The 26,649-nt window shown below is 41.2% G+C and overlaps 1 protein-coding gene across 8 annotated transcripts in view; it reads right to left on the bottom strand.

Moving 5' to 3' along the window:
• The window catches only part of grip1 (glutamate receptor interacting protein 1), a 384,971-nt gene that overhangs the window by 87,139 nt on the left and 271,183 nt on the right, over positions 1-26,649 (bottom strand). For all 8 annotated transcript variants that reach the window (XM_048549316.2, XM_048549318.2, XM_048549314.2 and 5 more), the window contains 7 exons: positions 21,166-21,301; positions 19,879-20,024; positions 17,302-17,385; positions 14,662-14,737; positions 11,024-11,169; positions 10,132-10,279; positions 6,436-6,605 (listed from right to left, as the gene is read on the bottom strand). In XM_048549316.2, the coding sequence (XP_048405273.1) occupies positions 6,436-6,605; positions 10,132-10,279; positions 11,024-11,169; positions 14,662-14,737; positions 17,302-17,385; positions 19,879-20,024; positions 21,166-21,301 (906 nt within the window). The remainder of the gene's footprint in view (positions 1-6,435; positions 6,606-10,131; positions 10,280-11,023; positions 11,170-14,661; positions 14,738-17,301; positions 17,386-19,878; positions 20,025-21,165; positions 21,302-26,649) is intronic.

Here is a 26,649-nt window from a genome sequence, read left to right as displayed (position 1 = left end):
AGGCCAAGCAGCATCTCAGGAGCACAAAAGCTGACCTTTCGGGCCTAGACCCTTCAGAGAGAGGGGGATGGGGAGAGGTTTCTGAAATAAATGGGGAGAGAGGTGGAGGCAGACCAAAGATGGATAGAGGAGAAGATAGGTGGAGAGGAGAGCAGAGGTCGGGAGGTAGGGAGGGGATAGGTCAGTCTGGGGAGGACGGACAGGTCAAGGAGGTGGGACGAGGTTGGTAGGTGGTAAGTGGAGGTGCGGCTTGAGGTGGGAGAAGGGGATAGGTGAGAGGAAGAACAGGCTAGGGAGGCGGGGACGAGCTGGGCTGGTTTTAGGATGCAGTGGGGGGAGGGAAGATGCAAGTCTGGCAAGAAATGCAAGTCTTACTTTTAAATACCTTATGCGTTTCATTCACTTTTTTTTATTCCAACATTTTAACTGTTTTACCATTGATTTCTTTTCAGAATTTCACTCAGCTCTAAATTAGCTAGTTGCAACTGTTCATTGTTCAGAATACATCGACATCTCATTCATATTTTTCAGAATGACATTTAAAGCTTTGTCTCCCTCTATGTCCATTCACTCAGTGAGGTATTTGTGAACATCTCATACATTCAAACGGATGAGCATTTTCAACATAGTTGCCTGCTCAAATGTGTGAATTGAAAGCTTTCAGTGTAGACCAGCTACCAGAAAGGATCAAAAATGTTAGGCCTGCTACTGGAAACCAAATTAATGAGCAGAAAGTAACTGCATTCTTCTGAATCGTTTATTGACTTGTCAACATGAAGTGATATATCTAAAACTGCAATTTTTAAAATTTGATTAGACTCCATTAGCATGGACACTAGGTGGCAATTGTTGGATTGGATCCCAAAACAAACAGATCTACTCATTCTCCCCAGATAATAAAATGTGAGGCTGGATGAACACAGCAGGCCAAGCAGCATCTCGGGAGCACAAAAGCTGACGTTTCGGGCCTAGACCCTTCATCAGAGAGGGGTTGGAGAGAGCGTTCTGGAATAAATAGGGAGAGAGGGGGAGGCGGACCGAAAATGGAGAGTAAAGAAGATAGGTGGAGAGAGTATAGGTGGGGAGGTAGGGAGGGGATACAACAGTCCAGGGAAGACGGACAGGTCAAGGAGGTGGGATGAGGTTAGTAGGTAGATGGGGGTGCGGCTTGGGGTGGGAGGAAGGGATGGGTGAGAGGAAGAACCGGTTAGGGAGGCAGAGACAGGTTGGACTGGTTTTGGGATGCAGTGGGTGGGGGGGAAGAGCAGGGCTGGTTGTGTGGTGCAGTGGGGGGAGGGGACGAACTGGGCTGGTTTAGGGATGCAGTTGGGGAAGGGGAGATTTTGAAACTGGTGAAGTCCACATTGATACCATTAGGCTGCAGGGTTCCCAGGCGGAATATGAGTTGCTGTTCCTGCAACCTTCGGGTGGCATCATTGTGGCACTGCAGGAGGCCCATGATGGACATGTCATCTAAAGAATGGGAGGGGGAGTGGAAATGGTTTGCGACTGGGAGGTGCAGTTGTTTGTTGCGAACTGAGTGGAGGTGTTCTGTAAAGCGGTCTCCAAGCCTCCCCTTGGTTTCCCCAATGTAGAGGAAGCCACACCGGGTACAGTGGATGCAGTATACCACATTGGCAGATGTGCAGGTGAACCTCTGCTTAATGTGGAATGTCATCTTGGGGCCTGGGATAGGGGTGCGGGAGGAGGTGTGGGGGCAAGTGTAGCATTTCCTGCCGTTGCAGGGGAAGGTGCCGGGTGTGGTGGGGTTGGAAGGCAGTGTGGAGCGAACAAGGGAGTCACGGAGAGAGTGGTCTCTCTGGAAAGCAGACAGGCGTGGGGATGGAAAAATGTCTTGGGTGGTGGGGTCGGATTGGAAATGGCGGAAGTGTCGGAGGATGATGCGTTGTATCCGGAGGTTGGTAGGGTGGTGTGTGAGAACGAGGGGGATCCTCTTTGGGCGGTTGTGGCGGGGGCGGGGTGTGAGGGATGTGTTGCGGGAAATACGGGAAATGCGGTCAAGGGCGTTCTCGATCACTGTGGGGGGAAAGTTGCAGTCCTTGAAGAACTTGGACATCTGGGATGTGCGGGAGTGGAATGTCTTATCGTGGGAGTAGATGCGGCGGAGGCGGAGGAATTGGGAATAGGGGATGGAATTTTTGCAGGAGGGTGGGTGGGAGGAGGTGTATTCTAGGTAGCTGTGGGAGTCGGTGGGCTTGAAATGGACATCAGTTACAAACTGGTTGCCTGAGATGGAGACTGAGAGGTCCAGGAAGGTGAGGTATGTGCTGGAGATGGCCCAGGTGAACTGAAGGTTGGGGTGGAAGGTGTTGGTGAAGTGGATGAACTGTTCGAGCTCCTCTGGGGAGCAAGAGGCGGCGCCGACACAGTCATCAATGTACCGGAGGAAGAGGTGGGGTTTGGGGCCCGTGTAGGTGCGGAAGAGGGACTGTTCCACGTAACCTACAAAGAGGCAGGCATAGCTGGGGCCCAGGCGGGTGCCCATGGCCACCCCCTTAGTCTCTAGGAAGGGGAGCTCCCCAGAGGAGCTCGAACAGTTCATCCACTTCACCAACACCTTCCACCCCAACCTTCAGTTCACCTGGGCCATCTCCAGCACATCCGTCACCTTCCTGGACTTCTCAGTCTCCATCTCAGGCAACCAGCTTGTAACTGATGTCCATTTCAAGCCCACCGACTCCCACAGCTACCTAGAATACACCTCCTCCCACCCACCCTCCTGCCAAATTCCATCCCCTATTCCCAATTCCTCCGCCGCATCTGTTCCCACGATAAGACATTCCACTCCCGCACATCCCAGATGTCCAAGTTGTTCAAGGACCGCAAATTTCCCCCCACAGTGATCGAGAATGCCCTTGACCTCGTCTCCCGCATTTCCCGCAACACATCCCTCACACCCCGCCCCCGCCACAACCGCCCAAAGAGGATCCCCCTCATTCTCACACACCACGCTACCAACCTCCGGATACAACGCATCATCCTGCGACACTACCGCCATTTACAATCTGACCCCACCACCCAAGACATTTTTCCATCCCCACCCCTGTCTGCTTTCCGGAGAGACCACTCTCTCCGTGACTCCCTTGTTCGCTCCACACTGCCCTCCAACCCCACCACACCCGGCACCTTCCCCTGCAACGGCAGGAAATGCTACACTTGCCCCCACACCTCCTCCCTCACCCCTATCCCAGGCCCCAAGATGACATTCCACATTAAGCAGAGGTTCACCTGCACATCTGCCAATGTGGTATACTGCATCCACTGTACCCGGTGTGGCTTCCTCTACATTGGGGAAACCAAGCGGAGGCTTGGGGACCGCTTTGCAGAACACCTCCGCTCAGTTCGCAATAAACAACTGCACCTCCCAGTCGCAAACCATTTCCACTCCCCCTCCCATTCTTTAGATGACATGTCCATCATGGGCCTCCTGCAGTGCCACAATGATGCCACCCGAAGGTTGCAGGAACAGCAACTCATATTCTGCCTGGGAACCCTGCAGCCTAATGGTATCAATGTGGACTTCACCAGTTTCAAAATCTGCCCTTCCCCAACCGCATCCCTAAACCAGCCCAGTTCGTCCCCTCCCCCCACTGCACCACACTACCAGCCCTGCTCTTCCCCCCCAACCCACTGCATCCCAAAACCAGTCCAACCTGTCTCTGCCTCCCAAACCTGTTCTTCCTCTCACCCATCCCTTCCTCCCACCCCAAGCCGCACCCCCATCTACCTACTAACCTCATCCCACCTCCTTGACCTGTCCGTCTTCCCTGGACTGTTGTATCCCCTCCCTACCTCCCCACCTATACTCTCCTCTCCACCTATCTTCTTTTCTCTCCATCTTCGGTCCGACTCCCCCTCTCTCCCTATTTATTCCAGTTCCCTCTCCCCATCCCCCTCTCTGATGAAGGGTCTAGGCCCGAAACGTCAGCTTTTGTGCTCCTGAGATGCTGCTTGGCCTGCTGTGTTCATCCAGCCTCACATTTTATTATCTTGGAATTCTCCAGCATCTGCAGTTCCCATTATCTCTGATACTCATTCATCCCATGTGTGCGTGGGTTTCCTCCTGGTGGTCTGGTTTCCTCCCACAGTCCAAAGATGTGGAGGTTAGGTGGACTGGCCATGCTAAATTACCCATAGTGTCCAGGAATGTGTAGGCTAGGTGGGTTAGACGTGGGAAGTGCAGAGTTAAAGGGAAGGGGTAGAGGAGTGGTTCTGAATAGGATGCTCTTCAGAGGGTTAGTGTGGACTTGATGGGCTGAATGGCCTGCTTCCACACTGTAGGGATTCTAGACTCCGCCTCCATTGGGAGAATTAAATTTTCTTTCCTTGTCAATTCCCACATTGGTGAGATTGCAGGATTTAATTGCAAACGCCCCTTAGAGAGAGTACATTGAGCATTTTCTCTCACCCCTTTTGTCATGGAGCAAGATGCATCATAGCTCCGAAAAATAACATTTTTTTTCATCTGCTTCTTCTTACAGCTGATCTTGCTCAGCTACTCATCACATTAACATTCTGATGCACTTTACAGAGAGAAAAATATACCCATTGTTTTCCATAACCTCTCGGTTTCAGTTACATCAAGCAAATAAAATGTCTACACTCTTTCATGTGTTGACTACATCAATAGCACCATTTAAATGATTCTATACGATGAACTGAGAGTCACACTCTGAATGAGCAAGGCCAGAGATAAGATGACCACAATGCAGCGTCAACTCTGGCCCACAATCTTTTTGAGCATCACTTCAGTAAATCTGTTCTTATATTTTCAAAACAACTGTGAAAGAAAATGAACTTTCCAAAACTGCACTTTTAGATTTATCCCAGGTCATCAACTGTCATATGATAAATCAAAAACCCTTGTTCTTCACAATTGTACTTCATTGAAGTTTGAATCAAAAGGTATAAACCTCATATCAGAATGGCTATTAAATGAAGATAGAAATCCAACAAGAATCTCAATTGTCAAAAGTGATCATCTTAAACTTCTATGTTAGAGATACAATATAATCTCAGCAGGCTGAAAAAATCTTGAATAATCAAATGTATAGGCATCGCAAGATTTACCCATATCAAAAATGCAAATTCTGGAAAATAATCTGTTTAAAAAGTAGATTTTGGCATGTCTTGTCGACTCTTACTGCAACTTTTAAAATACACGTTTCTATTGGTTTGAAATTCCTCAATAACAGGAAGCGAAGTTCTGCTTTTCTTTAATTAACCTGCTGATACAAGTAGATTCCAAACTGTCAATTAAATTTCCCTTGTCTTTTTGTTAAAATTTAAACTGAGCTCTTTACAAAAGTGCATGACATTAATTGATCTGGACTGCCATTGGTTCCTAACTGTATTTATATTAGTACATTTTATCAATGCAGTGCTAGACCCAAACTGATGTTACATTTGTATGACAGACTTGCTTTCCCAAGGGAGATCTCAATCACATGATCCCCAATGATCTACGGTACACCCATAACATTTCAAAGCACAGGGACAATACAGGATCATTTGTATCAAAAAAAACCCTGCAATCTTGCACATATCAAACAGTCTTATAGACATGCATGTCAACTTTTATGTAAAGCTGTTGGACATCCCTCTTAATTAGTAAGAGTCTGCTCAAACCAGAAAACTATAGCTTCCTGGGATTCAAAGCAAAAAAAGCTCCTAATATTGACAGTTATTAACAGGCTAACAAAACTGTATTCAGCAAAAAATTAACAGAAGTGAAAACAGACAGGTGAAGAATTTGAAAGTGCATAAAGCATAGAAATTACTTGCAATATATCATTTATTAAGGCAATATCATAAGTTCTTGGAACTGGCTAGACTACATTTGACCTTGTCTAATAATTAATGACAGTATGTAATAATAGAGATACGATCACTAACTTCCTAAAATTACACATTGAGCCATTATGATCAACAGTGAGGCTAGGGTAGGGATGAGAGATAGTTTTTTCACCCCCCCCCACCCCCCCCAAATCCTAATCTGGACCTATCTTTTTGCAGCTTCAAACCTGATTACATATTTTCTCAAGACTGAAGGAGCTTTGACAATAAGCGCAAACTGACTTGTACAGATATACCTTACTAAGGAAAATAGTGGCCTTTGTACGGCATGAGGTGCATTGCTTCCAGAGGTACTGATGAAGCTCTGCTCTTGGAAAAAAAATCCTGTTTATAGAATGATTTTTATCTGGCAGAGCCAAGCCTGTGATCTATTGCAATGCTGTAAACTAAATGGCACATAAACGGACATCAAAACCAGTAATCAGATAATCACCTCAAGCCAGACAGGAAGAAATGTGCTAACTGAAAGTTTTATTTCAACTGTCACTTGTTATTATGTGCACTTGAGCTGTCAACTTCTCCTCCTGTTCTCTCCAGGCAAAGTATTCACTTACTTACCGTGTTCTGGTCCCTTCAAAGCAAGTCGTGTTTGATGGTAAGGAAGCAGTTCTAGCTTGACATGTTCAGAGGTACTGGCTAAAAGCTGAGTTGCCTCAGCTAATGTGCAATACTCCATGCTGGTGCCATCAATCGAAAGTATGTGATCCCCAACATGCAAAGCTCCACATCTGTGAATACACAAACCTTTTAGGTGACAGAAATAACTTTAACATCAAAAATAGCAAGGAAAAGCATTAAACATGCTTTAGCAATTCTTCAATTGTAAAAGGAAGCTTCAAGTGAAAATGTAACTTACATTACTAACAGTCAAAATTGCATTAGGCTTAATGCCAATCAGTTGACCGCTATCTAAGATGTACTCAATGTAACAGTAAAATTAAGAACTCATGAAATCAGAACACTTGATAAAATTACAACAGATATACAACATAATAATTTTCTCCTCGTCTTCTTGTTCCCTATTACTCTGGGAGTGGCTAGCATCAGGAAGTTCGACCCCCAGCTCCTTAACTTTACCTGGGAGTTTGTTGTGTGAAGAATTGCAGCCACATCATTGCAAAGTGCAGCCTGCTAGAACATGACTGTAAGTACTGCATGAGATGTAGGCTCTCAACGAATAATTTAAAAGAGTGAAGTAAACTTCAATGCCAGTTGATAATAGCACAACATCGAGTATTTAACATTACAATCTTTCCAAATATAATTACCACAAAATTAGAGGTATTCCAACACTGAGTACTATTCACAATTTACAAATCAGACTGAAATATATTCATATTTCAGGTGGAATATTGTTAAAAATATTTTTGCAATAAAGTATAATGTCTTCCTATAGTACACATCAAATTCCAGCTGAATAAACGATTGCAGATGTGGCTATTGTAGTAATTATTGGAGGGGTTAAATTTGTTTTTCTTACATTGGATTGTTCATTTGGAATAATTTGTGTGTCAGATTTAATGTAATATGGATAAACTTTTGCAAATCAAACATGAAAGACACTGAAAATGAACCAGCAATATGGATGGCTTGAGTCTACAATATAAGCCATATACTCCAAAATGGAAGATTTTGCCTAAGTTCGAAGTTGGAAATTCTATTGAGTGGCCAGTCAAGATTACCCGATTACTGATGGAGTTGAGATAGCAGGGAAGGTAAACACCCAAGTCCCTCACAAGAGAACTAGAATCCAGTGTGGGAACAGATTTAATGACATCCTGCATTCTGCTGGGTTAGGTGGAACAATCTACTCTCTGCCAATTGACACTAATACAGGCATTTTTTGCTCTTTGCCAGTGCAGTGGCGTATCAGACAGGACAACTGTGTACAAACCTCAGCTCCAGATGGAATACATGTACTAAGGGGCAACAAACACCTCACATTGTCAATGTTCTACCAACTGCAGGAGAGTTTGCTAATTACTTATTGGGGAGGGCTCAGGGCTTGGTGGGATTGTGCAGGCTCATTAAATGCTCAGGTACCCATTGTGCACTCCTTCTCTTTGCCTGCAGAAGGCAGTGCTCTCGGCCAGTGAAGACAATGAACTCGTTGCTGACCTCCATCAAACCGCCTGTGGGGGCAGGAAGGCACAAGGACTCAGAGACTTGGAGGAACTGCTGGAGATCAGACACTTGCTCAGCCCCATGCAGATGATAAGTTTTTGTGCTTATGGATAAGTGACATGTTGGAGATGCAGAGACAGACAGGGAACCATTAGACAGAGCAGGCAGAGGCCCTCAGTAAACCAGAATAGAGGCTGGAGGAGTCTGTCCAAGTTCTGCTCACCATTATGGCTCAGGTATTGTAGGGTTTGGTTGATTCCGTGGAGAAGATGGAAACTCCCTTCAAAATCCAGCTCTAGTGGAGCATTCAGTGGCTTCTGGATATGTGGCAGTGCACCAATAGCAATTAAGAGGGGTCAAGGCATGTTGGCCTTCAACCAGGTGCACCTTCATCTCAGGTGACAGACAGGTGTCATTGGGTATCCACAGGAAGAAGCAGCACCAACCAGGCACCCCAAAAAGTACCATTAATCTCAGGACCTTCCAGGAGAGCTCTGCTGCACAACATTCCCTCTGCCAGCAACCTTATCTCATCCACAAGGTCATGCCAAGGACATCGCACTGACACTTGTTCTGGCAACCCTCAAGGCCCATAACAGGGGGGTAGGAGCACAGTCACTGAGAATGCTTAACTAATGCAACCTTAGGGTCAAGCAAGAAAAAGACCTCTGGCACTGTTGGGATCAGAGAATTGCAGAGCATACTGCACAGTTCAATCAGCCTAAATCTGGCTTGTCTCTGTATATCCTGATGTCTGCTTTACAAAGCTCTCAGCAAGTGTGCAGCATGTGTCATGGTGACATTAGCAACTTCGGCAAGGTGACTCAGCATGTGGCTTTCAAGATAGCATCCATATGGGCTTTCATGAAAGCCCGGCCATAAACTGCCAGGAGCTCAAGGCCACAGGAGTCCAACATGTTGTGCTGTGGCAGGTGGGAATAATTAGAGTAAAAGGATAGTTTTTTTTGTTTAGAAAACACAGTTCAACTCATCCAAGGTATCACATAACATCATACCCAAAGGAAACAAAAAAAATGTTTCATTTAATGAAACAGAGAAAAGTTTAACTTGAGGAATGCAATGATGCATGTTCCAAATTGGAAGCAGCAACAGATTTTTTTATAAAAGGGCAATGTTGTGTACTCTGCAGCACATTACAATGATGTGTGGTATATCACAGCCCACTCACTTCCAGTGGTCCAAACATGTGAGCTTCATTTTGAGCAATCTGCTCAATGATGGCCTGCATGGGAGCATGTATGTAAATTACACATCAATACTTGCATAGTTTCAAAGTATATTGATAAAATTTTCTGAAAGATGCATTTTTTGGGGGGTTAGACAAATTCAATGGCGCATGCACACACCCATATTGCACTTTTAACATCGAAGAAGTTTCAATGTGCACTGGATGTTAAACACCCAAGAGATATAAAGTAAAACAAAATTGAGACAAAGGAGTAGATATAAGAAGGATGACTGAAGCTTTATTGAAGAAGTGGATTCATGGGAAAGAGGCTCCAGATTCACCAAGCTATAGCTTGCAGGGCCTATTTTGAGTAAAATCTGCTTCACACTATTTCAGTTGAATATTTCAACGCAATTTTAAAATACAGCTGCATCTTATTAATAATCTTATATTTGCACGCCTAGTCGATGGAATTGTCTCTTCTTTGGTCAACTTTCTTGATTCAAAATTCCTAAAGGCTACATGGACAATGGAAAGTTCACCTTAAAGCCTACTGTTGGCCTCACACTAAACACAGCAGCATGGCAAGATGGAGTAATAATCATGTAAAAAGTCTTGCATATAACCTAGGCTTTCGGGGACAGACACAGATGATCACATTAAACTTCACACAAGCCAGTTATATGACTACTTTCTCCATCCAAAAAAAACCCTGCAATACTGTTTTAGTCAAGTATTTGCAACAGAAGGATGAAATAATAGAGAACTTTTGAGCCTAATTTCAGATTGATAGTTTAAAATCTTGATTCAGAACTTTACCTACACCAACTGTTATATTTATAATCAAACCATACATACATTACATCACAAAGAATTCTATTTGGAAATACATAAAATAATGAAGTGATTTGGAACAGTGCTGATCAAGCCCAAGTACTTACCTATCTGCAATACTGGCAGCTTTTATTTTGTCTATGACTATGACTTGCTTGTTACAATACAGTGAGGTAGTTAAAGCAATGCCCAAGCTGGAACCAGGGGTCTTGGCCACCTCCACCATCAGTGGGCCTGAAGCATTTGCTACTGAATCTAACAAATCAAAAAGCAAAATGACACAATGTGAAGGTTCTGTGTTACCATGCAGCAACGGGCCTTGAATATAATAATAGAAGGCCAGACTGCCACTGGCAGTTTTAAGACAAGAATAGATAGTGATCTGTAAAGAGAGATTATAAACTTTTAAAACTAAATGACACAGTAAACAAAACCATCTGTGCGATACAGAGAAACAAGAAAGGTGCAAATAAACTTAAATCAGTTCCAAACTTTGGGAACAATAAATAAAGGTGAAGTTTACAGGGTCAAAGTGAAGGGCAACTTTTGGACTACATTAAGTATTAACATATGAATTATGTATGTAGAAGCATGCAATTATTTTTCAATTATAGAATAACTACACTCGTTCAAAAGGTAACCAATAGGTGCAATTGTCAGGTAAATAATGATAGTTGTTAAATAATACAAACGCTTTTGTAAATTACAATTATCTTAAATGTATTACAGTCTCATCTAGGACAATTATTTGAATAAAACCTAAGTGCAGTAAAGAGAATGGATAGATTTACCTGCAATCTCAAGAGAGGGAACCAAAAATAGTTCACCTCAGAATGAACCCAAAAATGAAACTGTTACACTTGGTAATTCCTAATGGAACACATTTGGGCACAGCTGAGATGAAACAACACTTTGTATTGAAAAAAGGCAAAGTGGTTTAAGAGCTCAAGGTCTTTTGTGTTAAAATGAGTTCAAGGACATCTTCAAAACTCAACATACCCATGACAGACACATCATATTCGATTATTAATGTTGCCTCTTGTCCACACTGTTTGAGAATGCTCATAGCTTCTGTATGCGTTGTTCCATGTAACCGTATTCCATCAACACTCAACAGCCTGTCGCCAACTTTTATTGTGCCTTCTCTAGAGAATAAAGTAAATCATATCACAAGTCAAAGTCATTAGTTACAACAGTTAATAACAGTGTTACGGTCTGAATAGGAAAATACATCTGGCTAGCTTCTGAATTCAGGCTGTTATTCATAAGATAGAGACTTTCTTGTAAATAAATTGATTGGCTGGGTGGTTCACTTGTAACAAGTTCAATATGAAGCTGAGAGATAATGGGAACTGCAGATGCTGGAGATTCCAAGATAATAAAATGTGAGGCTGGATGAACACAGCAGGTCCAGCAGCATCTCAGGAGCACTTATGAAGCTGAGATTGTTTTATGATAATTCAACAAGAGCAGTTCTCATTAATTAGCTTTAGGTTATCATTTGATTATACATCATTATTCTTTCTATTACTTTTTTCCTTTTTTATATATAGGACTTGTTGCCCATTCCGAACTGTTCTTGAACGGAGGGCTTCCTCAGCCAGTGCAGAAGACAGCTAAGAGGCAGTCAATCACATTGCCAAGAGCCTCAAGTCGCATGTCAAATGCTTTCTGTAAAAGGACATTAAATGCACCAGTTGGGTATTTTTATATCAACTAATGATACTTTCAATAGCATCAATACAAAGTCTAGCTTTTATTCCAGATTTTCATCAATCAAATGAATTCTTAATTATCAATTGTACATCCAGCTGTACAATCATGGTGGGATTTGAACTTGTGTCTCCAAGATACGAGTCTGGGTCGCGGGTCCAATGACGTCAGAATTATGCCACAATCTCTCTAACCTATCACTATTAATGGCACTTAGGGCACTAGCTACAAGAAATTGGCAATAAAAACAGTTTGAATCTTAGTAAAATACCTTAAATTTTAAAATGTTCTTACATTGGTATCTGCTCAGAAATGCAACCTCACTTTGGGCTGAGAAGTGACAAATAACACGCGTACCACACAAATGTCATCTCCAACAAGAAAGAATCTAACCTTTGACATTTAATGACATTACCATCACTGAATCCCACATTAGCAATATAAAAAAATGAAAGAACTGCGGATGCTGTAAATCATGAACTAAAACAAAGTTGCTGGAAAAGCCCAGCAGGTGTGACAGCACCTGCTGGGCTTTTCCAGCAACTTTGCTTTTGTCCCACATTATCAATGTACTAGAGGTCACATTTCCCAGAAACTAGACTGGGCTAGACCCTATAAATGCAGTGGCTACAAGGACAAGTTAGGCACTAGGAAACCTGCAGGTAACTCACCTCCTGACTCTCCAAAGTATATCCACCATCTAGAAGTCAAAAGTCAGGAATGTGATGGAATACTCCCTAGTGCCTGGATGAGTGCAGAAGTGTTCTCAAGAACATCCAGAAATGAGCAATAAATACTGGCCCCACCAGTGAAACCTACATCCTCTGATTTTTTTTAAAAATTGGACACGTGGAGGGTGGAAACAGTCAAAATGTAGCTTTCCAAAATGTTCACATTCCTTCATTTTTAAAAACATGTCATCGGAAGATTTTAGTGAGATTAGCCTCATCTAATCATTTCTTTAATATCATAAATACTTATTCAGTTCATTTAAAGGTTTACATCAACTATTAGGTGACATTTTCAATGTTTTACTTTCAAACAATTTCTTAGATTAGGAATAAGGACAACAGCGGAAACTGACTTCAGACACAAATCAAACCCTCACTCAAAGTGTACCACAGATTTGTGTCATACAAGTGCAAAATCATGAACACTTCATTTTCGCTAATGTTCAAGTGTCAGAAATCAAGACAGTAGCTTTGGGTCATTCACATAGATCCATTATAAAGCATGTCTTTATAGTTTTAACATCTTTACAAAAATATAAACGTACGTAGAAAGGTAAGACTGATAGATATTCAAAATCATTAAATCACAAACAGAGATATGACTCAGTATTGGATGTGGTACACTTGCAATTACATTTTTTTTAACCAGATCCTCAGCTTATGATTTTACACTCTTGTTTTCTATAATGGAATAAATGTTTCAAGTCTCATCAGTTGTGTACTGTTTACTAAAACAATGAACTGGAAACAGAAAAACAATGTACAATATTAAGAAACAATGTTTAAGAGCAGGTCACCCTCATTCTGATGGCCTCATTTCTGAGCGGCTGCATCAAACCACGAGCAGACCCTTGGTACGCAAACACTAAGAGTCACTCTGTGCCTAAGTTCTAGCAGACCCAGGTTGTGAACAATGGGTTGATCCATATTACCATGTAATGCTCCATAACACATGTCCCTCATAGAAACGTTTCTACAGAAAAATTCTTCTGGCCACAAGCCATCAGGCAGTGGTCACCATGTAACATCTTTGATGCCCTTCAGGGAAATCAGAAGGTCATTCTTTTTGGATGGCTCCCTGAACAAACAACTAACGTAATCTGCAGTGATAATGGGAACTGCAGATGCTGGAGAATCCAAGATAACAAAGTGTGGAGCTGGATGAACACAGCAGGCCAAGCAGCATCTCAGGAGCACAAAAGCTGACGTTTCAGGCCTAGACCCTTCATTACAGCTGATGAAGGGTCGAGGCCCGAAACGTCAGCTTTTGTGCTCCTGAGATGCTGCTTGGCCTGCTGTGTTCATCCAGCTCCACACTTTGTTATAAAGTAATCCGCAGAATGCCTCCTTGGCAAACACCACCTGCACCTGAAAGACCATCAACTCTGTGAAAGACCCAGTCTTTGTTCTGTTTGAAATTTAATGATCTTGCAGTGCAAAAAGTTACTCTTAACTGAGTGTTGCAGACTAGTATATTCCATGATCTAGGTCTATCTGCTGAGGGATGCACTAAAAGCTGGAGCAGCCACTGCCAAGACAGAGTGAAGAAAGGACATTGTTCAAGGCCTTTGTTTTGTGATATGCAGAGGATCTGTCATGTACAGAAGCTTACATTAGAATGATGTAGCTCTGGTCGTATTTCATAAATGCTCTAATTTTAGATTCGGATAGTGGCACCCCAAAGTGCAAAGCTAAGATTAGAAAAAAAACATGATTTTTGCATTTTCTACAATCTCCATTTTAAATTGTTTTGTAATGTACTTACAGATTATTTATGAATAAAGTACATTTTTACAAATAAAATAGTAGTTTCTATCAGGATATCATGAGAGTCAGTTCACTTTGAGAATTTCTGGAGCTTCCATTGGATTGTGATTAGCTTGTCACAATTAGTAAATTATCTGAATTTTCATTTGCATGGAGGCACTTAAGAGAGCAAAGTGCTCAACTGGGAAATGTATTTTTTTCATTTAATCTCCTATAATGTTCAATTTGATTTGTTTTATAATGTACTCATAGATAAATTATGAATGCAATATATCTTTACAACTAATAAATAACACATAAGGGGAACGATGATTGGCAACAGGCAGTGTGGTTATAATGGCCCACAAAGCTTGCAGTCGACTAACGGGCTATGTAAAGGCTACCTGATTTCAAGTATGATCATGATGTTCTATTTTATAACTGTACCTGTCAGCTGGTCCTCCAGCTCTGACATAGGTTATTACAATCGGGCGGGATCTATTTCTGTCTTCATGTGCTCCTCCTGTGGTAAATAAACACATAAAATATGAAACAATACGAAGTGATATACCTACAGCTAAGTGTAGAATTGAGCAGCACCAATAGAGACGCCCCCAAGGCTAATCCAATCTGTACAAGGTGAATTGATCTGAGGCAAGGCGATAAGGAAGCCAGCAACGCTCTTCAGCACTTCAGGATGGGAGAAAAAGGTAGCCCTCACTTCTGACTATGATCAATGATTACATTTGAACTTCCTTCTGGAAAGGGTGCGAGTGTGCATCAGGGAAAGCCAAAACAAGATTTATTGGCCTTGCTGCACTTAGCATTTGGACGTATGGGTTAAGAATATAAAGCTTACAGCAGCTCGGTTAAAATCATATGCTTGTTAAAGCTATCAAAGGGAGAAGGGTGGCTTTACTATGCTTGAACAGACAAGATATGTTTTGGAATTTTTTTACTTCGAGTGTAGCGAATCTTGAAAATTCTCTCCTGCAGAGCACAGTGGATGTTCAAATAATGCAGTCGTGAACATGCTCAATCAGTGGATTTCAGGAGAATAATGACATCAAGGGAAGAGGGGATAGCATCAAGGTAGCTGATCAGCATGATCTGATGCAATGGCATGGTAGGATCAATGGGCTGTGGGGCCTACCAAGTTTGCGAGATAACACAAGGTCAAAATCTGCCCTCAAGTAAAATGCATATGCTATTAGCAAACTTATTTCAAATTATACAATGGCACCCAGGTGGTTTGCTGTACAAACATGGAGGACAAATGGCGAGCCCTAACTGCACACTGTAGTCATAATGCTGTTTAATGAACACTGTACTTCATGGTTCATGTTCCATTAGTAAATCCAAAATTCAGAACAGGCTTGGCTCTACCTGACCAAGTTCATCTCACTGCCTGTATTCAGAGGAGAGATTTCATTCGAAGTGATAAAGAAAGCCCAATAACTGGCCTTAGCGTTCCAGGCTTCAGACAGGAAACGCAACCGGGGTTCTCATTTCTGAATTTAATTCAGTGAGTGTCGCTAAATTGTGTAGATATTCCACTTCAGTGGTATCACTGAACTGACATGAACTAAACAGATCTACAAGAATCACACTGCAGTTACATGACTCTATGAAACCCATAACATAATGATGTTTTATATCTGCAGCACCAATGACAGCTTTAAGTAACACAAAGATACTTATTTTCTAGATATGTACTGACTCTTGCCCCAGCTCGATCACACTATGATATTTTAATGAAATTGAATTGTGTCAGCTCCATCTGGTTTTCCTGGCATCACAACTCAAAATACTGATTTTTTAAAAAATGTGTTGTCAAGGTAACAGCCTCATTCAGTGCTGAGTGGAGTATAGACACCAGAAGTCATGCCAAATCATGGACGTAATATGGTGCACCAGCAAATCCTACAGGAAAGAAGTAAAATTCAGACGTCCTATTTTCACAGTAACTTATCTGAGGCTGGTATCATGTTCAACAAATTATACACTGAAGGCCACTTGGAAGAAAAAGACTAAATAATTCAGTTTATTTTAATGACAAAGGATTTTAGAATGTGGAATCTATAAATAGAAAGAACATCAAATGGTGATACAATTTGAACCACATACCCTCTTAATACTGTTAAGTGAAACATATTCTATTCAGCTGAGTCAAAAGGTCGTGGGTTCAAGTCCCACTCAGGTTTTGTGCGCAGAAATCTAGGCTGATATTTCAGTTCAGTAGTGAGTGACTTCTGCACTAATGGTCTCTTCGGTGGATTTTAAACATCCAATCGCCCTAATTTCAAACAACAGCAGTGCAGTCACCCTGGCGGCCTGATCAATATTTATTCCTCAAATCAACATCACAAACCCAGATTATATGGTCACTTCTATGTTCCTGTTTGAGAGAGATTATTTTGTACAATTTTGTAGTGACATGTCTCAAGTAACCATGTGCCTACAATCAGAAGTGCTGCATGCTTATAAAGTGCTCTGGGACATCTTGAGGTTGGGGATGCTGTTGCACAGATACAAATCTATATTTCTTACCACATGCATTTTGTATCAAGAATCGGATGGCATATTAACAGTGACTAGAAATAAGGAGCAAAAAAAAATGGTTCCATTATGCATAGATGATACACAAAGAAAATAAGCGATTACGTCTACCGATTGAAACAACAGGCTCAAGCTGAAATAAAAACTACAAAATGCCATTGTGCTGGGCGGCACGGTGGCTCAGTGGTTAGCACTGCTGTCTCTCAGCACCAGGGGCCCAGGTTCCATTCCACCCTCAGATGACTGTCTGTTTGGAGGTTGCATAATCTCCTCATGCTCATATGGGCTTCCTCCGGGAGCTCTGGTTTCCTCCCACAGTTCAAAGATGTGCAGCTAAGGTGATTGGGCATGCTAAATTGCCCATAGTTTCCAGTCTCTGCTGGTTAGGTGGAATAGCCGGGGGAAATGAGGGTTCTGGGAATGGCATAGGTCTGAGTGGGATGCTCTTCAGAGGGTTAGTGTAGACTTGATGGTTCAAATGGTCTGTTGGGTTTCTGATTCTATGATTAAGCACATAGATATTCTTACCTCGAATCACAAATCCAAAGGTATTTCCTTCTTTGTGCAAAGTTACTTCCACAGTTTTGAGAATAATCCCCGAGCCTTGAGTAGCTAGAAGAAAATTAAAGAGCTTGTCACTCAAAATCGCTAGGAAATGGATTCCATGCAACTATGTAGACCAAAATCAAGGCCAATCATTTGGAAAAGAACCTCTAGCTGTCTTCGATTCATACACTGTCTTTGATTTTCAGGCATGTGTGCCGTGAGTGAATTGCCTGCTACTACTACATACTTAGCAACAAGGCGGCAATCCAACAAAGTGATGCATTGATTGAAAAGTTGTTTCAGGCAACTGGAGGATTTAAAGTAATTGATAAAAAGAAAACGGTTCTCCTTGGCATTTCTTCCATACCCATATCAAGGATGTCAGAAGGGAGCCCCACAATAATTGCCAGCTGCAATGCTGGAATTAAGAACACCCACAATACTGACTGTCACAATGCTGTGGCATCAGAAAATGTGCAGCACCCTTCAGCTGGTAATTAGTCGGTGGACTATAGTTTTGAAAATGATTCAAGATTTGAGGAAATAAATCATGATTCAAAGCCCACAACTGCAGCAATGGGTTTTTGCATTCTTTAAAAATATTCACTCATGAATGTGGGTGTTGCTGGTTAAGTCAGCATTTATTGTCCATTCCTAATTGCCCTAGAGAAGGCAGTGGTCCAGCTGGTATGGGTAAACCCACAATGCTGTTAGACAGACAGCTCCGGTATTTTGACCAGTGACAGTGAGGGAATAACGATACAATTCCAAATCAGAATGGTGTGTTCCCATAAATCTGCAGCCATTATCCTTCTAGGTGGTAGCAGCTGCAGAAGGTACTGTCCAAAGACCCTTGGTGAATTGCAGCAGTGTACTTTGAAGATCATGCACACTGCTTCCACTGTATGTTGGTGGTGGATTGAGTGAATGATTAAAGTCGGTAGGCCTTAGAACAGGTAAGTGAGCTACTTTGTCCTGCATGGCTTCTTGGAGAAACAACTATTCAGCCAAGTGCTGCTGTAGTCATTGCATGGACATGACCAGTCCAGTCCTATTCCTGGTCAATTATAACTCCCATAACATTGATATTTGGTGACTCAGTGGTGGTAACGCCACTGAACATCAAAGGTGATGGTCATTGCTTGGCACTTGAGATGCAAATATTACTTGCCACTGATCAACTGAAGCCAGAACACTGTCCAGATATCTCTGGATATAGGCAAAGATCTGAGATATCGCAAATGAGGCTGAGCATTGTGTAAACCATCAGCAAATAGCTCCACTTCTGATCTTATGGCGCAAGGAAGGACATTGATGAAGTAGCTAAAGATATGTGGGCTCAGGACACTATCCTGAGGAGCTCTTGCAGAGGTGTTCTGGGGCGGAGATGACGGACCTCCAACAATCACAACTATCATCTTTTGTGCTCTGTAGGACTCATGTAGTGGAGATATTTTCCTGATTCCCATAAACTGCAATTTTGCTCTGGCTCCTCAATGCCACTTGGCCAAATGCTGTCTTAATGACAAAGACACTCTGCCCTACATCATTGGCACACACATGGACAAAAGAGCTGAACTCCAGACAATGTTGTAATGAGATTATGAGCTGAGTGGGCAATAATGGAATCCTCATTAAGTAACATTGAACAAATGCTAATAGCACAATTGGCAACACCTTGCACTATTTTGCTGCTGAATGGGAGTTGGACACCCCATACAAACCTCTCACTGGTGGATATCTAACCCAGAAAAAAAGTTTTGCTAGTGACAAAGTGACAACGACCTGGTTTAAAGTCAAGGCACGGACAGCAGTTCTTCAGATGACTATTCAGCAACAGATTCTCAGACCTCAGCATCAATAGCAGGTGCCACCAGATTGTGTGGGGAGGACAATAATTGAAGTCGAAGCATCACATTGCAATCACTCTGGAAAGCTGGGATTAGAGTGGAATACAAAGGCAGCCTCTTCAATTCTACAACAACTAATCCCAGCAAACATATACTGACTAATATAACTTGTTTCAGACGGCTTGTGCAGAAGCAAACATATGAGCATCCAAATCCCCACTATAGTTTCATCAGATTTTATCTCAATTCTTCATGAGTGAAGTAATTATTTTGGTTTGGAAAATTCAACTCTAGGCAGTCATTGAGTCAGGTTTGGAGTTGTATTCATTGCTTTTTACACACACACGTCACATTTAAAGCCCCCAGTGAGCTGTCATTGCACACAATTGAATGCCATGTTCATCTACATATGAAAAGTGACTACTACATTTTAATTAACTGAATGAGAAATGTTAGGGCAAAAATCAATAAATGCACTTCTTCCTTTTATAAACCAAGACGGACTGGCAAATCATATCAAAATATGCTACAGAAGGATTTTAAAATAATAATGCAGGCTATGCCGCAGCTTTCATACTAAATGCATAATAGATGAATTAAAACATCTATCTGTGCAATAACCACATTTAGATTTCAAGTGGATTAGCAACATTGTCAATACTTCAAGCTTTTTAAGTGAACTATACTAATTTTGATTTAAGAGACTTACAAGCAGGAGGGAGCTCATATTCTACCTCAAGGACCACTCTCTCACCGACATTCTTCAGGAGACTGATGATCTCATCGTGCCGGAATTTTGTTAAATTGATTCCATTGACTGATTTGATGTAGTCTCCAATATTTAACTGATCACTTCTGCAAAAGAACAGCAAAACAGATAGCCTACAAGCATCATGCCTCAATACACACAAAGTCAAGTATATCCAAGCCTTTAACCTCTTCCTAAAAAGTCCCAAAATGCCTAGTATATTTAAAATCGAAGATATTTTTGCACGCAAAAGCAATCAAGTTAAATGATCGCTAAATTAAATTCTCACAAAAAAATGATCTGGTTCCACATGAAGTATCAAAACATTTTCTCAATCTCGATTAATAAATGTTCCACATCCAAATTTTGTAAGGATTACTTTAGTCTATTATCACCACATTGATTGTTTCTTCAGGTACAATGGTCAAGAAAAATTGTTTTAGCGACAAAGTGTGATTTGTAAAAAAAACTAAATATATGCACCTGAAATATTCCAAGCTGGTTAACATTATCTATCTGACAGAAATCAGTTTGTTGCCATCAATTTATTTCACATTCCTTACATTTATGTTTGCCAAACTTTAAGACGCTGGTTTAAGATGCTCTCTCTTGAGCCCATTATCAATTTCAAACTTATTATGCCCACTATTTCCAAGATGCTTCCTTATTGCTAGCTACTCTTTGTCCTCATCAGTCTGCTCTTGCTGATTCTAACACATTTTTTAGAAATCTATCTTAAACACCTCTAAAAATTAGTTGCCTGCATCAGTTATAGACTGGGAGAGTAAAACTGTGTATGTGAAAATTAAATTCACATTATCTTCACTACATGCTTTGTTGAGTCCTTTGCTATATATAATCTATGTTAATAAACCAAATTATTTAGTGCACAAGTGTCAAAGTAGAACATCTTAGTAAAGTTTCAAATGATCAAAAAAAAAATTTCAAGCAATCTGTCACCAAAGCAATTACATTAGATTACCTCTCCAATCAGCAAAAAAATTCCAAACTGAAAATAACTGGTTTTCATGACAGTCTTACAAAAAGGTGGCTCAATTATGCGGCAAATGTATTTTTATCATTTCTGTGACAGAATGTTAGAAATTTCAGCAAAAGAAACATTTGGGAAATACTCAGCATCAATCTTAGAATGTATTATGCACAAGGTCTTTATGAAGTCAGTGAAACACTTCTCAACTGTGCTCTCACTTCAGCCTCTTGGTAATATTTCACAACAGTTTTAGTTACCTCGCAGCAATTCCTCCAGGCCGAAGATTGGACACCCTTGGTTTCCCTTCCTTGTCTACTCCACCTGATACTGTGAGCCCCAGGGTACTGCCTTCCTTCTTCATCAACTCAACTACAGTTTGACCTTTGAATTCCTCTGAAAATAGAACACACCAACTGTTAAAACTGCTCCACTCAAAAGGAAGATACAAATAATAGACCAACAAATATGAGGAGCACAGAACCTAATGAAAAGGAGGGAGATTAATGCCAGTAGGGAAAGAGTTTTGGGGAAACCAATGGGACTAAATTCCCAGATGAATTTCTAGAGCTTGATAATCTACATCCCATATTATCTAAGAGGTGGCTCTAAACATTGTTTACTTGGACTTGAGGCCTTTGACAAGGTTCCACATGGTAGGCTAATTAGTAAAGTTAGACCACATGGGATTCAGGGTGGGCTTACCAATTGGATATAAAGTTGGTTTAACAGCAGGAGACAGAGTGTGGTAGTGGAGGGTTGTTTTTCAGACTAGAGGCCTGTGACCAGCAGTGCTTCATAGGGATCAGTACTGGGTCCACTTTTGTATTTATATAAATGATCTGAATGAGATTATGGGAGGCATGGTTAGTAAGTTTGCGAATGACACCAAAAATGGTGATATAGTGGGCAGTGGAGGATGTTATCTAAGATTACAGAGATGTTGATTTATTCGGTCAAAGGGCTGATGAGTGGCAGATGGAGTTTAATTTAGATAAATGCAAGTTATTGCATTTCAGTAAAATAAACAAGGACAGGACTTAGACAATTAAAATAGCCTTGGGTAATGCTGTAGAACAGAGAGATCTCAGAGTTCAGGCACGATATTCTTTGAAGCTTACACCACATATAGGTAGGATGGTTAAGGCGGCATTTAGCATGCTTGCCTTTATTGTTCACATCATTGAGTATAGGAGTTGGAATGTTATGTTGAGAGTTGGACAGGATGTTGGTGAGGTGTCTCCTGTAGTATTGGTGTCCAGTTCTGGTCGCCCTGTTGTAGGAAGGATGTTATTAACCTGGAGAGGATTCAGCAGAGATTTACCAAGATGTTGCCAGGAATGGAGGGTTTGAGTTATGGGGAGAGGCTAGGCAGGCTGGGACTTCTTTTGACTGAAACATAGGAAGCTGAGAGGTGGCTTTATAGAGGTTTATAAAATCATGAGAGGTATAGATAAAGGTGAATGGCAGATGTCTTTTCCCGAGGGTGGAGGATTTCAAGACTAGGATGCATATTTTTTAAGAGCAGAGGAGAGAGATTAAAATAAAAAGAGGCAATTTTCTTTTAAGAAACACAGAGTGGTTCACATGTGAAATGAACTTCCAGAGTCAGTGGTGGATGAGGGTGCAGTTACAATGATTAACAGACATTTAGTTAAGTACATGAATAAGAAATATTTGGAAGGACAAGAACAGACAGGTGGGACTAGTTTAGAATTAATATTGGCACAGACCGGTCAGACCAAAAGGTATGCTTCGATGCTGTAAGACTCTATGACTCTGGAAATAGCGGATACACTAATGATCACGTTCTGACACAATTCCTATGCATTGAAGGGTAGTTAATATAACCCTACTATTTAAAAAGGGAGACAGAGAGAGAAAGCAATGAATTATAGACTGGTTAACTCGACATCAGTAGTCAGAAAAATCCTGAAGTCCATTACAAAAGGTTTAATGGCAGAACAGTTGTAAGATGATGACAAGATTGGATAGAGTCAGCATGGCGTTGTAAAGGGCAAGTTGTACTTGACAAATTTACTGGAATACTTTATTGAGGATGTAACAAGTAGAGTGGATAAGGAGGAGCTCGTGGATGTGATACTTGTTGACTTGATCGTTCCAATGTAAATTGAGTGAGTGGGCAAATGCATGGCAGATGCAGAAAAATGTGGACAAATTAGGTTATCCACTTTGGTAGCAAAAACAGGCATGCAAATTATCTGAATGGTGATGGATAAGGAAAACAGGGGGTGCAACAAGACCTGGGTGTCTTTCCACACCAGTCGCTGAAAATAAGTATGCAGGTGCAGCAGGTGGCGAAGGCAGTAAATGGTATGTCGGCCTTTATAGCGAGAAGATTGAGTACAGGAGTGGGGCTGTCTTGCTGCAATCGGACAGGACCTTAGAGTATATTCGAGCAGTTTTGGTCTCTTTTCTTGAGAAAGAATGTTCTGGCTATGGAGGGAGTGCAAACAGTGTTTATTGTATTGATTCATATGTAGGCAGGACTGACATATAGGGAAGAGACTGGATCAGTTGAGGCTATATCCACTAAATTTTAGAAGAATGGGAGTGTGGGGGATCTCACAGAAACCTATAAAATTCTAACATGATTGAACAGGGTTGATTCAGGAAGAATGCTCTCAATGATCAGAGAGTCCAGAACCAGGGGTCACAGGAGGAGGATAAGGGGTAGGTCTTTTTGGACAGACATGAGGTGGAATTTCTTTTACCAGAGAGTGGTAAGCTCTGGAATTCTCAGCCACAGGAAAGTTTTGAATCCAAATCATTGAAGATTTCATTTTCAAGAATCATTTTCAAGATTTCATTGTTTTTAATCACTAAAGGCATTAAAACATTTGGGGAGAAAGTGGGAATAGCACACTGAGTCAGATGATCAGCCGTGAATGGTTAAGCAGACTTGAAGGGCTGAATGGCCTTCTCCTGCATTAAGTGATAACAAGGTGCAGAGCTGGATGAACACAGCAAGCCAAGCAGCATCAGAGGAGCAGGAAGGCTGATGTTTCAGGCCGAGGCCCTTCCTGAAACGCCAGCCTTCCTGCTCCTCTGATGCTGCTTGGCCTGCTGTGCTCATCCAGCTCTACATCTTGTTATCTCAGATTCTCCAGCATCTGCAGTTCCTACTATCTCTGAAACAATTATATTCTATGTTGTTATATTTCTAAATGACGAATAGAACAAGTTACAAAAATGGTGACCATTCACTGGGGAACGGGTCTATGGATCATTTACTCGAGTGATCATTTCGCATACGTAAGTATAGATAATAGGTGCCGGGGATAGACAATACAATTTCATTAAGGCGCGTGAGAACAGGTTGATTAAAATAATTAGATGGTAGGTGCCAATCAGCAATGGGGAAGACAGAAACCCAATCTTATCCGAACCCGAATCTGACTTGCACGTCCTGAAGAGGTTACTCGGAAACGGGAATCCTGGTTATTTTTCACAATTAAACCGAACCGCTGTGGTATATCATTAAACCAGCTCAGAGCAAGCACCAGACCGGCTTATTCCAAGTCCGTGCAGCTTGGACTGTTCACGGTTTAACCTGCTTTACAATAAGAGACTAAGACATTCTATATGAATATCCTATGATGATCATCAAAACAACAATGTCATTGTCTAGTAATAAATAATTGAATTTTTGAAGTAGATTCAAAATTTACATTAAAAGAAACTACCAATAATGCACATACATTAAAATTTGCTTAATAGGAATATCCTAAAAAATCATTCTATTCCAAAAGGTAGATAAGAACCTAATGATCCTTCCATTGACGTTAAAAGTTTGGTTCCATAAGAATTTTTGCCCAAGGCCCAGCAGGAGTTTAAAGTAATGAAGTAAATGTACTACTGATATGTATATCAATTGTATAGTGCATTTGATTCTGCAGTGTAAACCATGGCTCACTTGGTTATACTCACCTCTTGAATCACAAGGTTCCAGATTCAAAGCCAAATCAGGGACTTGTGTACAAGATACAAAGCTGATGCTTCAGTGCAATACTATGGGAGTGCTGCACTCTGGAAGAGCAGTCAAGATGACATATTACATAGAAGTCCTCTCTGCCTAATTAGATGGATATAAATGATCAAATAGCTCAAATGTGAAGAGTAAAGGTATTAGCCCCATGATCCCGCAAATATTTATCCTTCAATTGTTAAATATTTACAAAAAACGTAACCAGGCCAATACTGCTATTTTTAGGTTTTATTGTGGACAAATGGATTGCTACATCTCACACACTACAGCACGTGCCTAGATTTCAAAAGTACCTCACTTGACCGCAAGGCATTTTAAGATAATCGATGGTCGGGAAAAGTGCTATAGTGTTGCAATCCTTTCTTTTTAGAGCTATCAGATTGAGCTCTTTTGGCTGGTTGACTGATTTGTGAAGTAGAATGACACCAGTGTTGATTCAATTCCCACACTAGCTGAAGTTACCATGAAGGATTCTCATTCACAATCTCTCCCCTCACCTGAGGTGTAGTGACACTCAAATTAAACCACTGCCAGTCATCTCTCTCGAATGAGAGAGCAGTCCTATGATCTGGGAAGGCTAAAAAAAATGTAGAGGAGACGAAACATTTAAAACTAAACAAGTTTGTAAACTGTTCGCACTTGGATTGAAATGGAATATTAGTGTCTATGCTATAAACAAAGTCTGTAGATCTAAAACAAATTCCAGCCAAACCTACATTGAAAACAGAGTGGAAAATCTCCCACAGTTACAACTTGTTTCTCTCAATTTCTATCTACTTTTTTGAATTGCATTATTTATTTCTCCTTGCAGCAGCACCGCCCTTTTTTTTCCCCTTCACTTGCTTCTGCAAATTCGCCGGAGTTCTGCGAAATAAGTTACTACACACATAAAGTCATAAAGTGAACACATTCTACAACTAGACAATGAAACTCTCTGCCATTCTCATGCTTCAGTCTCAAATTCATGCTGAATTCATTCAAAATTTAATTTGCTTTCCTTACTGGGGAGAAGGTCGATCAAAAAGTGAAATAAAAACTGGTTATAGCGTTTATCCGAGTTCATTGCAACAAAGAATCTGTGTTACAGAATTGTCATATGTGGTAGCAAAAGATGATGATAACAGGTACAAAGGCTGTTAAAAAGTTGCCACAAGCAGAAGAACATTAAAAACTGATTCCTTGCTTTTCTACCTTGTTGTACAGAATGGTGATAAAGTTGAATATCAAAATAAACTTCAATATTAGCCACAATTGAGGGTATGGTATACAGCAAAAGTAATGGAAGGAATATGAAGACGACTCACTCAGACGTGACATTGATAAATGCATTGCTGTTTGGTGGACAGACTTGAAAAGGTAGGATTTTCATTCCAGCAAACCTGATAAGATTATCATCAAAAGAGAGAACACCAAAATTATGAAGCATTTTGAAAAGGATGGGAAATTGGTTTCTGAGAGAGTGAGGCCATGAATCTTAGAACAAGCAGAAAATAAATTAGACGGTTGCTTTTCAAGCAGGGGCAAATGGATGAAAGGTGGAATTTAGTGCTACTCCTTTAAAAGGGGGAACTATAAAATTACTTGCAAAAGTAGAATTTTCAAATCAGAGCTGTCTCATGTTATGAAAAGCACCACATGCTGCTTCTGTCCTGTATCAGTCACTGGTCCTAGGAGGTAAACTCACTCCGACGAAAGCTGTAGAGCAGCAACCACACCAGAAAAAACAGGAGAGCAA

This window comes from Stegostoma tigrinum, chromosome 18 (assembly GCF_030684315.1).
Source record: "Stegostoma tigrinum isolate sSteTig4 chromosome 18, sSteTig4.hap1, whole genome shotgun sequence".
NCBI lineage: Eukaryota > Metazoa > Chordata > Chondrichthyes > Orectolobiformes > Stegostomatidae > Stegostoma > Stegostoma tigrinum.
This window is presented reverse-complemented; position numbering and strand designations above follow the sequence as displayed.